This window comes from Penaeus vannamei, chromosome 42 (assembly GCF_042767895.1).
Source record: "Penaeus vannamei isolate JL-2024 chromosome 42, ASM4276789v1, whole genome shotgun sequence".
In the NCBI taxonomy this organism is placed as follows: Eukaryota; Metazoa; Arthropoda; class Malacostraca; order Decapoda; family Penaeidae; genus Penaeus; species Penaeus vannamei.
The window spans coordinates 2,743,309-2,756,697 of NC_091590.1; the positions used below are offsets into that span (position 1 = coordinate 2,743,309).

The 13,389-nt window shown below is 44.0% G+C and overlaps 1 protein-coding gene across 1 annotated transcript in view; it reads right to left on the bottom strand.

Annotated features, from left to right (window-relative positions):
* Positions 1-13,389, bottom strand: part of LOC113802368 (FAT atypical cadherin kugelei) — a 135,015-nt gene that overhangs the window by 9,120 nt on the left and 112,506 nt on the right. Inside the window, exons 20-38 of the mRNA XM_070118461.1 lie at positions 13,076-13,297; positions 12,453-12,890; positions 9,398-9,592; positions 8,899-9,201; positions 8,442-8,650; positions 7,571-7,715; positions 6,658-6,819; positions 6,098-6,321; positions 5,661-5,757; positions 5,197-5,363; positions 4,764-4,881; positions 4,263-4,544; positions 3,673-4,083; positions 3,352-3,543; positions 2,765-2,953; positions 2,365-2,579; positions 1,754-2,035; positions 1,332-1,589; positions 53-1,216 (exon numbers count right to left, since the gene is read on the bottom strand). Coding sequence (XP_069974562.1) covers positions 53-1,216; positions 1,332-1,589; positions 1,754-2,035; positions 2,365-2,579; positions 2,765-2,953; positions 3,352-3,543; positions 3,673-4,083; positions 4,263-4,544; positions 4,764-4,881; positions 5,197-5,363; positions 5,661-5,757; positions 6,098-6,321; positions 6,658-6,819; positions 7,571-7,715; positions 8,442-8,650; positions 8,899-9,201; positions 9,398-9,592; positions 12,453-12,890; positions 13,076-13,297 — 5,273 coding nt within the window. The remainder of the gene's footprint in view (positions 1-52; positions 1,217-1,331; positions 1,590-1,753; positions 2,036-2,364; positions 2,580-2,764; positions 2,954-3,351; positions 3,544-3,672; positions 4,084-4,262; positions 4,545-4,763; positions 4,882-5,196; positions 5,364-5,660; positions 5,758-6,097; positions 6,322-6,657; positions 6,820-7,570; positions 7,716-8,441; positions 8,651-8,898; positions 9,202-9,397; positions 9,593-12,452; positions 12,891-13,075; positions 13,298-13,389) is intronic.

The following is a 13,389-nucleotide window of genomic DNA, read 5'->3' on the forward strand; positions in this document are numbered from 1 at the left end:
TAAAATCAACATTACTTGAATAATCACTGAAAAACAAGTAAATCCAAATTACCTCCAGGATGCTATAATCAATTCTTCCAGCGGTGAACATCAAATTCCCAGATGGATGCAGTGTGCGGAACCAGAGTGAGAAGGAGAAGTGTCGCTCAATCGGGTTCCTGAGGGAGTACTGCGTGTAGCTTTTGCCTCGGAATGACAAGGGGGACACAGGAGAGTAACATTCTGGGTTGGTGTCTCTCCCTATGCAGCTGGTCTTGTTCAAGCTGCACGTGGCCCCGACCAAACCTTCTGGACAAACACATATATATCCAAGTCTTGAACTATCTGGTTCACATATCTTGAACGAGGGGCATGGGTTGTGTGCACACTCGTTGATGACAATCTCACAGCGGACACCCGAGAAGCCAATGGGGCAGACACACTTGGATTCATGGCGGTGGTGCAGAGATACATAGCTCTTAGTATCTGTTACAATGGCAACCTGACTGTCATCCAGCACCACTTGTTCTCTGCACTCACCGTTCTCGCAGGTATCATCTGTGCACTCGTCTTCCACGACACCTATCACCTGCAGTCCAAGCACCGATTCCAGTGTCTGCTGACCAGAGGCAACCTTTTTACGAACCAGGCTCCTTGGGTAGAAAGCACCTCCATTCTTCCTCACAGCAAATAAGACATCAAGATCAGCTTCAGTTCCATATTTTCCTTTATCCACTTTCTTCTTGCCATCTCGTCTTGTTCTTGAGTGGCTGTTTTGGAGACTGAGGATGATCACGTCTCTGGACTTCACATTCATAAGATTCTTGATCCCTCTGTGAAAACTGCGTTTGTAGGACAGAAGGAACTCCTCTGCAGTTGCCCCTCCCAGCTGCACAATGACAGCATTCTCTACCATTTCATCACTAATATTGATAACATCAGTCTCTGCTTGACCAATGGTTGTGAACTTTCCATCTGTTACTGAAATGTTGACGGTGTAGGATCCCTCATCCAAACCACCCACAGAGGACAGAGTGCCATCACGGGGGTCAATGGAGAAGTACCTAGAGGTTCCTCCGTTGTGGCTGGAGATAACAGAATACGTGAGTGTGTCATATGGGTCCTCATCTGCTGCTTTGATTTTGCCAAGGACACCACCGAAGTAGTCTCCTGTGTGTACAAATACTGTCACGTAGAGAGGGAGCACCATCGGAGGGTAGCGAGACTCTTCAATGATCTGCAGAGGGAAATTTCAAAATCAATTTAACCGTAATACCTCTACACATTAAAGAATGCACCTCAATGAAATATCTAAACAAACTAAAAATATTAACGGAAGCAAGCACACAAACCTTGACGTCAATCCATGTCTCAGCAAAGAGTGGGGGACGTCCATTGTCATACACCCTTATGAGCAAATGGTAATCTGCCTTGACCATGTGATTGAACTTCGTAGCGGTTCGCAGGTGTCCATCCTGAGTCATTCGGAATTCGTTGTTTTCATTCCCATTCCGAATCTCAAAGGTAAATGGCCTACCATTGCCAGAGGCTTCGTCGTCATTGTCAATGATGTCGAACTTGAAGACCAGATGGTTGACTGGCTTGTCCTCCTGAGAGTGATTAAAAAGGAAGAATTAGTCTAACATTATCAAAGACAGATGAGCAAGACAATATAGACAAACGCACACAAACACGAACACATTCACCTCCCACCCCTCGGCCTCACACACACACTTTCTCCCATTCACTCCCTCACGACAACACAAAATCTTACCTGAACATAAGCCGTATGGTTGGTCTCGACAAACACAGGAGGATTGTCATTGGCGTCGCTGACCTCGATGTTCAGCATGACCGACCCGGACCGCTGGGGAATGCCATGGTCCAGGGCAATCACCTCTAAATTGTAGGACGAGACAGTCTCCCTATCGAGTGGTCCAGCTACAGAGACATGTCCAGACTGAGGATCGATCTGGAATTGCTTCTTGGGGTCTCCGTTGGCTATGGCATAGCTAATCTTGCCGTTGGCTTCACTGTCTAAGTCTGTTGCTATGACCTGTAAGGCAAAATGAGTGATCTTTACGTCTTGTTTAATCTTCATTTTAATTAAATATTGGTAAATTCCTTCTGAAATTACTCATATTAAATACATGTAATTTCTTTAAAGTAGTAAAAACTGTTGAGTTTTCATGCTTCATCTATGCATATGTGAACATGCAATAAAGATGTATCATAATTTCTATTTCTTTCCTTCTTCATCCATTTCATTCTTAGTAGAATTACCGGACATAAGAGTCTTAATTCCCCAATCGTTACTTTTCGTTTCAAAATCTAAATCAAATTTCCAAATTTAGAAGAAGACACTTCAACCCGAGTTCTCCATACCTGGATGAGTCTCTCTCGATTCAGAGCAGCCTCGTTGACTATGGCAGAGTAAGAGTTCTGGAGGAATATGGGCGCATTGTCATTGATGTCTGTGATGGTGACATTGACAGTAGCATGGTTGGACAGAGGGGGTTCTCCGCCGTCTGTAGCCTGAACAGTTAGCTGGTAGTTGTGGGCTCGCTCGTAGTCTAGAGGGTCCAGCACTGATACAACGCCTGTCAAAAGATAAGGTTTCATTTAGGGATCATCATGAATTAGTTGTAGGTTGTGTCAAAAGATGTGGTTGTATTTTGGAGTTAATATTCATATGATGAATTATTTGCAGGTAATGAAGTCTAAAATACATCTATTTTAACTGTGTCTCTCCTCGTAGTCAAAATTAAATGCAAATGAAAATCACCTGTCTTGGGGTTGATGGCGAACTTGCGGTGTTCGTTGCCACCAATGATAGAGTAAGTTATTTCTGCATTCTTTCCCGAATCACGTGACGTGGCCAAGACTCTGACGATATCAGAGCCTATACTTGCACTCTCCGTCACTGTTGTGTAGTATGTGTGACTTGCAAACTCTGGGGGATTGTCATTCATATCTGGAAGATAAACATATAAAGTTGAAGTAAACGACAATACGAAGTGGTTATTAAAATATACATTGAACAAGCTTTTATTTGATATTATTGCAGGTCCCATGATACTACATTTTATTATTTTTGTTACTGTTTTATCATTATTAGCATTAATACTATATGGTATTTTATACATGTACATTCACAAGCCACCCCTTTACCCATACTCATCCTTTATCCAATGCCAGATGATGAATGCATACGAACATTTTCAATCTTTCTTTAATCATTGCTGACTATTTTCCTAGGGCAAACCACAGTGATTTGAAATTTGGATTTACTCATATTCTCATTTCTGGGTGCTGTCCTCTTACAAAAGCCTGCCTGTGATCAATTAACACCGATACCCAGATTTGACTTACCTGAAACTAGCACAAGGATGTTTGTTCTGGAGGACAGCTGTGGTGTACCGTGGTCCTTGGCAATGACAGTGAGGTTGTACATCGCCTGTTTTTCTCTGTCTAAGCTCTGGGTTACGCTCAAGATTCCTGTCTGGCGATCCATCAAAAATATATCGTTCCCCTCTAAGCCGTAGGTCACTTTCCTGTTCATTCCTGTGAAATAAGAAATAATGTTTGTAAAATGGGTAAATACATGTGTATATATTTTTTATATGAAGTGTTATGAGGTAATTTGGCAACTCTTATTTTTGCAGTCATTTCAAAAATGATTGGAATATGTACCTTTGTCAGGATCCGCTGCATGGATCTTCAACAAGAGCAGGTTCTCAGGGGAATTTTCAGGTACGTTAATACTGTAACTTGGCATACTGAACACGGGAGCGTTGTCATTCACATCCGTTATCTCAATCTCCACCTGACACGTGCACTGCCACTCCTCGTTGTTGCCATCCTTAACTATAGCCTTCAAGGAGAACTGGGACTGCGTTTCCCTGTCCAGCTGTTTCGAAACTGTCAACTGCCCCGTCTCCTGGTCCATGGTGAAGCTTCCCGCCCCCTGCCCCGTGACGTAGAACTGGGGTTGGGAAGTTAGGTCCTTGTCTGTGGCGGTCACTCTCAGCAGGTAGGTGCCGGGGAGAGCTGCCTCGCTGATGGTGTGGCGGTACAGGGGCGTCGTGCACATGGGACCATTATCTGAAAGAAAAAAAGTTCGCGTATGGAAATATAGATGGACATGTATAAATACACCTTCGTATATGTAATTCCTTCAACTATACGAAAGCATCTCTATGAATCAGCAGAAAAATGATTTAGAAAATACAGTAATATAAAAAAGAAACACAGTGACACATAAACAATCCTCCCACACTCACCATTGACGTCCAGAATCTCGATGAAGACCCAGGCTTTAGCGACGAACACCCCGTCGGTAGCGGTCACCTCTAGGGCGTACTGGTCGACTACTTCCCGATCTAGCTTCTTGGCCACGTAGATCTGGCCGCCGCTCCTGACGTGGAAGTGCTGGAGGGCGTTGCCAGCGGTGAGGTAGTAGATGATGCCCTGGTCCACCTCCCCGTCCAGCGCCCCTCCACCCAGGTCGTAGTCCTGCACCTCGAGCTGCACGACCACGGTGCCTGGCAGAGCATCCTCGCGCACTGGGGAAAAGGATGGACGATAGAAATTAAAACCCGTGGATCTTATAGAGCATGTAAAAACAATGGGAAAAGAAATTGCACATTAAAGATACACAACTTTTGAGATTAAAAACAAACAAGACAAATCCAAATACCGAATCACTTCCCTAATACACTCAACCTCCAAAAACAAATTGCTGACGATCCCCCCCCCAAAAAAAATAAATCCCCTTATCTCACCTGCTGACCGATATTCTTCTTTCACAAACTGGGGAGGATTGTCGTTATAATCTATGACGTCAATCATTATGGTCGCCGTTGAACTGCGCTGAGGACTCCCGTTATCCTTGGCTATCACCTGAAATAACGAAATAAAACGTTCTTTAACAACCATTGTACCGAGCGCTGAAAAAAACGTAAGTCATTCCTATAGGAGAATAAAAAACATCAAGAAAAGTATAAACACATACACATATACATCGATAGATAAATAAAGAAACGAATATAGAAACAAACAAAAAATACATAAATAAAACAATCAGAAAAAATCACACACAACAAAAACAATCATACAAACGAACAAAACATATACAAAAAAATAAAGAAAGCACACAAACAAAAGTGAACAAGAATCACACAAATGACACAAATATACAATAAGACTCCCACCGACCTTGAGCTCATATTTGGACTTGGTCTCAGCATCGAGCTCTTGGTTGAGGGAGAGCCAGCCCGAGTAAGGGTCGAGGGTGAAGAGAGGCTCCTCCAGTAGGGGCGTCTGTTCCTCCAAGGTGTAGCGAACCTCGGAGTTACTCCCGGTGTCCTCATCTTTGGCGAATACTGCAGGGAAGAATTGGAAAAGAAGACATTACTTATCCATATATTAACCACATATACTCTATAAGTACATGAACATTACTTTAATTCATATAGAAGTGTTTATTTATGTGTCAATTAACATACAGATATTCACAATGTCACGCATCTGTATGAGACAGCACACTAACCCATCCATACTTGCAACAACGATACAAGTAATTATCCTGCATACACAGTTCTAACCTCTCACTATAATAAGAGATAAATCCATCTAGCCAAAAATCAGGTATTACAAGAAAGAGGACCAGCCACACATACCTTTGACAACGTTCGAGCCAGAGGGAGTGTTCTCAGCAACAGACACGTAATAGGTCTCGCTCTCGAACGTTGGTGCCTCGTCATTCACGTCTTGGACCTGTAAGAAAATAAATCCAATACTTTAAGACTTGTTTCTGTGAATTTTAATAACAAAACCATTTATTTTTTGGTTCTTGCATATGAAAAGGGCAATTTAAACTCCTTAATAATAGTTCTATTTCGCATTGTAAAAACATTATCTCGATTTCTTCTCGTAGCTTGAGCTTTTAATACCATGATTCGTTACTAATAAAATGGCTACAGTTAATTTCGCATAACCCAATTTCTCCAAATAGCTTGAAACAACAAACAAACAAACAAACAGCAATAAAATGTTCATTATTATGACAACAATACCGAAACGTCGACACTTAGACGACAACCACACGAAACCTCACCTCGATCTCGACGGTGGTGCTAGCTGCGAGTTCTGGCTCAGCGATGGGCACGGCCGTGACTATGAGGGACAAACGCTGTGTTTCTTCGTGGTCGAGGAGTGCCGTGAGGGTCAGAGTGCCACTGGGAGACACAGAGACCGGGGGGGAAACCTCGTGGCCGCCCCAGTCAACCACATACTGCAGTTCGCCATCGTACCGGGCAGCCACGTCGCCTATGCGGGTTCCTGGAGTTGAGGAATGGGTTTAGGATGAAGAATTTCTGGGATTAAGAACAGCGATAGAGGAAACTTCGGGGTCAAGAGGGGGAGAAAAACAGCTAAAATAAACCCTTCTCCGTATTTAAAAAAAAAAGCCTTTCTTTATGTTCAAATAAAAACTGTTCTTGATATCTAATTAAAAATACATCTTGATATCAATAAAAAAAACGGGAGAAAAAAATCTTGACATTAATACAAAATCAAACAAAATCCGGGAACAAGAGAAAGAAAAAAACTAACCCCAAGATCCGAGAAAATACCATCAAATATCTATAGATCAAAACAAAAACCAACCAACCATACCTGGCTGAGTATCTTCCGCCACCGGGAGTGAGTACTTCCTGGACAGAAACTCCGGAGGTTTGACGTCCACTCCGACAATGCGCAACAAGACGGCAACGTTGGAATGCAAGGACGTTTTTCCTTTGTCTCTTCCTTCTACGAAGAACTCGAATTCGGAGCTTCCTGCGGTGGTTGAAAAAGAAGAAAAATGTTGACGTAAGGATATTGATAAGTTTTGGTCATCGTTATTTGCATAAGTAAAATATATTGGTTAAAAAAAAGAAAGAAAAAAAATGTTGCTACATTTATCAATCGTCATTTGCTTAAGTAAAAAAAAAAAAAAAACATATATATTGGTTAAAAAAAGAAAGAAATAAAAATTCTTATTAACGTAAAGATGTTGCTAAATTTATCAATCGTCATTTGCATAAGTAAAAAAATATAGATACTGGTTAAAAAGAAGAAAGAAAAAATCATATTAACGTAAGGATATTGATAAATTTAGACATCGCCATTTGCATAAGTAAAAAAAAATATATATAAGTATAATTGATAAATTTAAATAGGGCTACTAATGTTTCCGTAATCGAATCGGACTTAAAAGTATATTGTGATTGATTATCAAGTCTCTGAAAAAATACGTAAAAAGTTGAGAAATTTATATTTACTGGTATTAGCAGAAAAAAAATAAACTTTTTATTTTGACCATGAAACTGTCACCTCAATACATTTTCTTTCCTCAATTCTACCGTACCAAACCTACATTTTACAAATCATACCAATAACATGGGATAACATGCCTAAAATAAAGAAAAAGAAGAAAAAAATACAAATAATACCAATAACATGGGATTACATACCTAAAACAAAAGAAAAAGAAGAAAAAAAATGAAACATAACAAATTACACAATAAAAATTAAAATCTGCACGCACCCAGTTCATTTGCATTTTTCTTCAGAACAATATTCCCGGTTGTGGGTTCGATAGCGAAGGCCTCCATGGTATCTGGTCGAGTCGACATGTGGTACTGGTATGTGACGTTCCCGTTTTCTCCCTCGTCAGGATCCTCGGCCGAAACCTGCAAAGAAAACGGGAATTCAGACTTAAAGAAAATGGGATTCTAGACTTAAAGAAAATGGGATTCTAGACTTAGGGAAAATGGGATGCTAGACTTAAAGAAAATGGGATTCTAGACTTAAAGAAAATGGGATGCTAGACTTAAAGAAAATGGGATTCTAGACTTAAAGAAAATGGGATTCTAGACTTGAAGAAAATGGGATTCTAGACTTTAAGAAAATGGGATTCTAGACTTAAAGAAAATGGGATTCTAGACTTTAGGAAAATGGGATTCTAGACTTAAGGAAAATGGGATTCTAGACTTAAAGAAAATGGGATGCTAGACTCAAAGAAAATGGGATGCTAGACTTAAAGAAAATGGGATTCTAGACAAAGAAAATTGGATATCAGACTTTTAAAAAATGTGTTTCCAGACTTTAGGAAAATGGGAATCCAGAATTTAACGATTCTGTTATTTGGGATTCTTCTTTTTTGTCTTGGAAAAAAAACGTACATAGTCAGAAACGCATCTTCGGTTGGTATTTAAGTACTAATCATTATATATATACATATTTATCCATCTATTTATCTATACACTTGCGTCTCTATATGCAAACATTTTTTTATTCACCAAAAAAAAAGTGTCATATAAAATCACTCGAAACATTTACTTATATAAACAAGAAAGACCCAGTACATGCACAGATAGTTCACTGAAAGAGTAATAAGAAAATATATATTCTCTTACCGTCAACACAACAGTGCCAGCAGTGGTGTTGGACCTGACAATAGCCTTGTAATCAGACTGCTTAAATACAGGATTGTTGTCGTTTTCGTCGTCGACTGTGATGTGCAGCGTCGTGAACCCCGTGCGGCCTCCGATGTCCATGGCCATGACGGTGAAGGAGTATTCTTTCCTCTCTTCTCGGTCGAACATCTTCGACGTCCATACTTCTCCTGGAATTATATGATTTTGTAAGAAAAAAACAAGAATGTCAGTACAAATGAATCTATTTCTACATTTCTTAGTCATTCTAGATAGGCACTGAAGCTGATATCCGTAGCTTCACTGTATGGGCTTATATCAAATTGTAAGAAAGACAAGAATTTCAGTACAAATTCATGCATTCTTATATTTCTTAGTCATTCTAGATAGGCAAAGAAGAAGATATCCATGGCTTCACTGTATGGGCTTCGAGACTGACCCGTATTCTCATTGATCCTGAAGAAACTGTGGGCTTTGTCCCCAATGAAATGATAGGTCACGTCTCCGTAGCGCCCCGAATCGTCGTCTCGGGCCGACACCTGAGCCACCGTGGTCTTGATGGCATTCTCCTGGATCCGGGCGTTGTACTGAGCCACTCTGAAGGTGGGCGAGCGGGCGTTCACGGGGGAGATGGTCACCACAAGCCGGGAGTAGGCTGTGAAGACGCCGTCGGTCACGGAAATGTTGAGGATGTGCTGGTTGCTCTCCTGGAGCTTTTGGTTGTTCCAGACGGTTACGATACCTGTGGGGTGGGGGAAGCGAGGTTCGGTTTTAGTGTAAATCCTAATTTCAACTTCCTAAATTAATGATCACAGTGGAACAATATGGAGTAAACAAAAGAAAGATCATAATGACACAATGCCTAATGCAATATTCGAAGTACATACATGCATACACACTAGTTATATTCCAGCGAATGTAAGGGAAATACAAATTACCTGTAGTGGGTTCAATGACGAAAGCTTGCATGTCATTCCCATCAACAATGGAGTATGTTAGTTTGTCGACGTCACTGACATCTTCGTCCGAGGCAGAGACGAGGGTGACGAAGTGTCCCCTCGAGGCGTCCTCTGTTATCACACACCGCTGTGCTTGCTGCTCGAACACTGGGGGGTTGTCGTTCATGTCCACCACTGGAAAGACAACGAATTTCTCATTACAATCATCATCATCATCATGGGGGCTGACGCCGACGGGGGCGCATAGCCGCATCCACCCTTCGCTTCCACCTACGAGGATCCCTCATGGCTAGACGCCAGGCAGGGACTCGGCCCATCTCTAGTTCTTCACGGCAGGTTTGGTCGATCTGCCCAAGCCATGACTTCCTCGGTCGTCCCACAGGCCTCCTCCACCCAGGGTTGTCTCGAACAGAGACGACCTGGTGGGCAGGATCATCCTGAGGAAAGCGAGCCAGGTGGCCGTATAGCCTGAGTTGGCGATCACGGATTGTGCAGATAACAGGGCTTGTGCCAGTCTCACGGTGCAACCGTTGGTTGGACACATGGTCCCGCCAACTGTACCCCATGATCTGGCGCAAGGACCTATTACAAAAGGCTTCAAGACGAGCCTCCAAGGCACAGGACAATGTCCAGGTTTCGCTACCGTATAGCAAAACTGGCATTATCAGGGCCTTGAAAACCCGTAGCTTGGTCCTTCTGCACAGGTACCGACATCTCCAAATACTCTTGTTGAGAGAGTTCATGACCCCTGCTGCCAGGCCAATCCGTCTGCTGACTTCATGGTCTGACAGCCCAGAGTTATGAACTACACTACCAAGGTATGTAAAGCTCTCTGTGACTTCAATGTCCTCGCCGCAAGCACGTACCGACTGAACAGGTTCTCCTAACAAGTCCCCAAATTCCTGGACCTTGGTCTTGGTCCAGGAGACCTCTAGACCCAGGGGCTTCGCTTCATTGCTAAATGCATCGAGAGCCGTTACTAGGGTTTCCAAAGACTCAGATAGAATGGCAACGTCATCAGCAAAGTCAAGGTCTGTAACCTTGATATTGCCCAGCGTTGCCCCACAATGACTTTGAACAGTAGCTCTGCCCAGTATCCAGTCCATGCAAGTGTTGAAAAGAGTTGGTGCAAGGACACAGCCTTGCCTCACTCCTGAACTAACAGGAAAGAAGCTCGACAGGCCCCCACCACACTTTACAGCACTTTCAGTACCAGTATACAGGCTTGCTATTAGTCCAATAATCCTTGTTGGTATTCCTCTCAGCCTCAGGATCTCCCAAAGTGACTCCCGATGCACCGTATCGAACGCCTTCTTGAGGTCGATGTAGGCTGCAAGCAGCCCACGCCCGAACTCACGACGGCGCTCTACAATGACTCGAAGCGCGAGGATACGGTCTATTGTGGACTTACCAGGAGTGAATCCGGATTGCTCCAGTCTCTGGTGCCTCAGTAGATGGTCTCTGATACGTCTCAGAAGGATGTGGGCAAGAACCTTGCCTGGTACACTGAGCAGTGTGATGCCTCGGTGATTGCTGCAGTCCCAACGGTCCCCCTTCCCCTTCCAGAGAGGGATGACCACACCCCTCAACAGGTCAGGAGGGATGGAACCGGACTGCCAGATGGCAGCCAGGACAGCATGTAACCCCCGTGCCATAGGTTCACCACCAGCCTTTAACAGTTCAGCTGGTATGCCGCAGATACCAGCTGCTTTACCACTCTTCAGCTTGGAAATCGCCCCCCTAACTTCAGTTAGGGAGGGAGGGTCCTCACTGATAGGTGGATTCGGCAGCGGGATCTCGACACTACCCGCATCCAAGTCAACTGTTGGTGGGTCAACCTGGTACAGCTGCTCAAAATACTCAGCCCAACGTCCCCGCACCTCAACAGGATCTGAAACGATCTGACCACTTACTGAGCGAACTGCTGTCACCTGTGAAGAGGGCTTGGAGTTCAGCTTTCTCAGGGCTTGGTATGCAGGACGAAGGTCATTTACTAAGAAATGGCCTTCTACCTCCTCTGCAAGACTCCTAATAAACTGTTCCTTGTCCCTTCTTAACAGGGACCGAGTTCTGCGCACATGAGAACGGTGCAATTCCCGATCCCCTGTCAGACGAGCCGCACGACATGCATCAGTGGCTTCCAGTGTCTCCCGCGAGATGGAATTCTGTACTGCTCTCGGGCGTACACCAATCGTATCTTGAGCTGTATCAAGCGTTTCACGCTTAAAGGTATCCCACAGAAGAACAGGGTCTGTCAGACTGCCAAGCACTGCGAAACGATCAGAGATTGCCTCAGCAAACCTGCGGGCACACTCCCCCTCCCTCAGCCTGTCCAAATGAAACACCCTTGGGTGATCATTTGACCGCTGGGGGGTTTTGAAGTGGACCCGGAGGGTAGCCACAACCAATCTATGGTCAGTACCACAGAACTCAGCACTCCTGTACACCCTGCAATTCTGAAAGATCCTCCAACGAGTGCTAACAAGTATGTGGTCGATCTCCTTGGCTGCGTTACCCGCATCACTGTACCATGTCCAGCGATGTGGGTCTGGGCGCTGGTACCAGGAGCCAGAAATCCTCAATTTCTGGGACCTAGCAAAGTCCCGGAAAAGGAGGCTATTCTCGCTACCGGCATCAGCTCCTGAACCATGGGGACCGACAGACATCTCATAGCCAGCTCGATCACAGCCAGATACCGCATTGAAGTCGCCCAGAACAATGCGAATATCTCGTCGAGGACATCTGTCTGCCACAGATGTAAGTTTGGCGTAGAACATCTCTTTCACGTCAAGTTTACAAACATCGGTAGGAGCGTACACAGCAATAAGAGACATGAAGCCAAAAGAAAGCTTCAATCTCAATACCATTATACGCTCATCAACAGGAGTAACCTCATGTAATGAGTCATTACAATGCACTCTACTTATCTATATTTGCTGCTAAGGAATGTATATACTGAGGAAACAAGCTATCAATATGTTGCGGAATTTATTTAAGCCATATTTTCTCTCAAATCGTGCATTCTTTTACGAACCTGTGACTAAAATATGCGCCGTGGACGAGAGAGGTGGCGTCCCCTTGTCAATGGCCTGGACCAGGAAGTGGTGAACGGGGGCCGTCTCCCTGTCGAGTCCCTGCTTCAGGATCAACACGCCCGAGTCTCCCTCCATGTAGAAGTTGTCGGGAAGAGTCCCATTGAGTCCCATGAGTCTGTAGGTGACGCCGGCGTTGGGTCCTGTGTCCAGGTCCGACGTGGTTATGGTGAGGATGGGGGTGGCGATCGCTGTGGCCTCGGACACCGTGACGTTGTAGAAGTGCTGTAAGAACTCTGGAGGGTTGTCGTTCACGTCGATCACCTGCACCGACACCACCACCTCCGCCCACTTGCCCGAGTAGCTGTCTGTGGCCCGGACTGTCAGCTGGTAGGTGTTCTTGCTCTCGAAGTCAAGATCGTCTTGCACTCTGATCAAACCTGAAAACCACAAAAAAATCAACAAGCTCATTAAAAAAAATAAATTATGTATCTAAACATCTATCAAACTTTATTAAACTTTACAATCTCATCAAAAATAAAACTTTAAGGCTTCTATGTTACGAATCGTATCCAAACCAAGGGAGTATCCATTCGCAGATTACCAAGCACCCAAAACAAATTACCTTCTTCGTGCTCCATGGCAAACGTCTGGTGTTCATTTCCTCCTACAATGGTGTATATAAGCTTCCTATTGAGTTGACTGTGGGCCACGACTGTTACGATGGGCGTGTGGGTGTCTGCGTCCTCGGCCACCGTGGCACTGTAGAACTGCCGGTCAAAGATGGGCTGGGATCTGTCCACCACCTTCAGGCGCACCGGGACTTGGGAGGAGAGAGGTGGAGAGCCTGGGGGGGGAAGGGCAAGAAAGGGGTTACAGAATCTAATTATAAATATAAATTAATGGAAGGAATGGTATCATAGGACAAATAATTGGTGT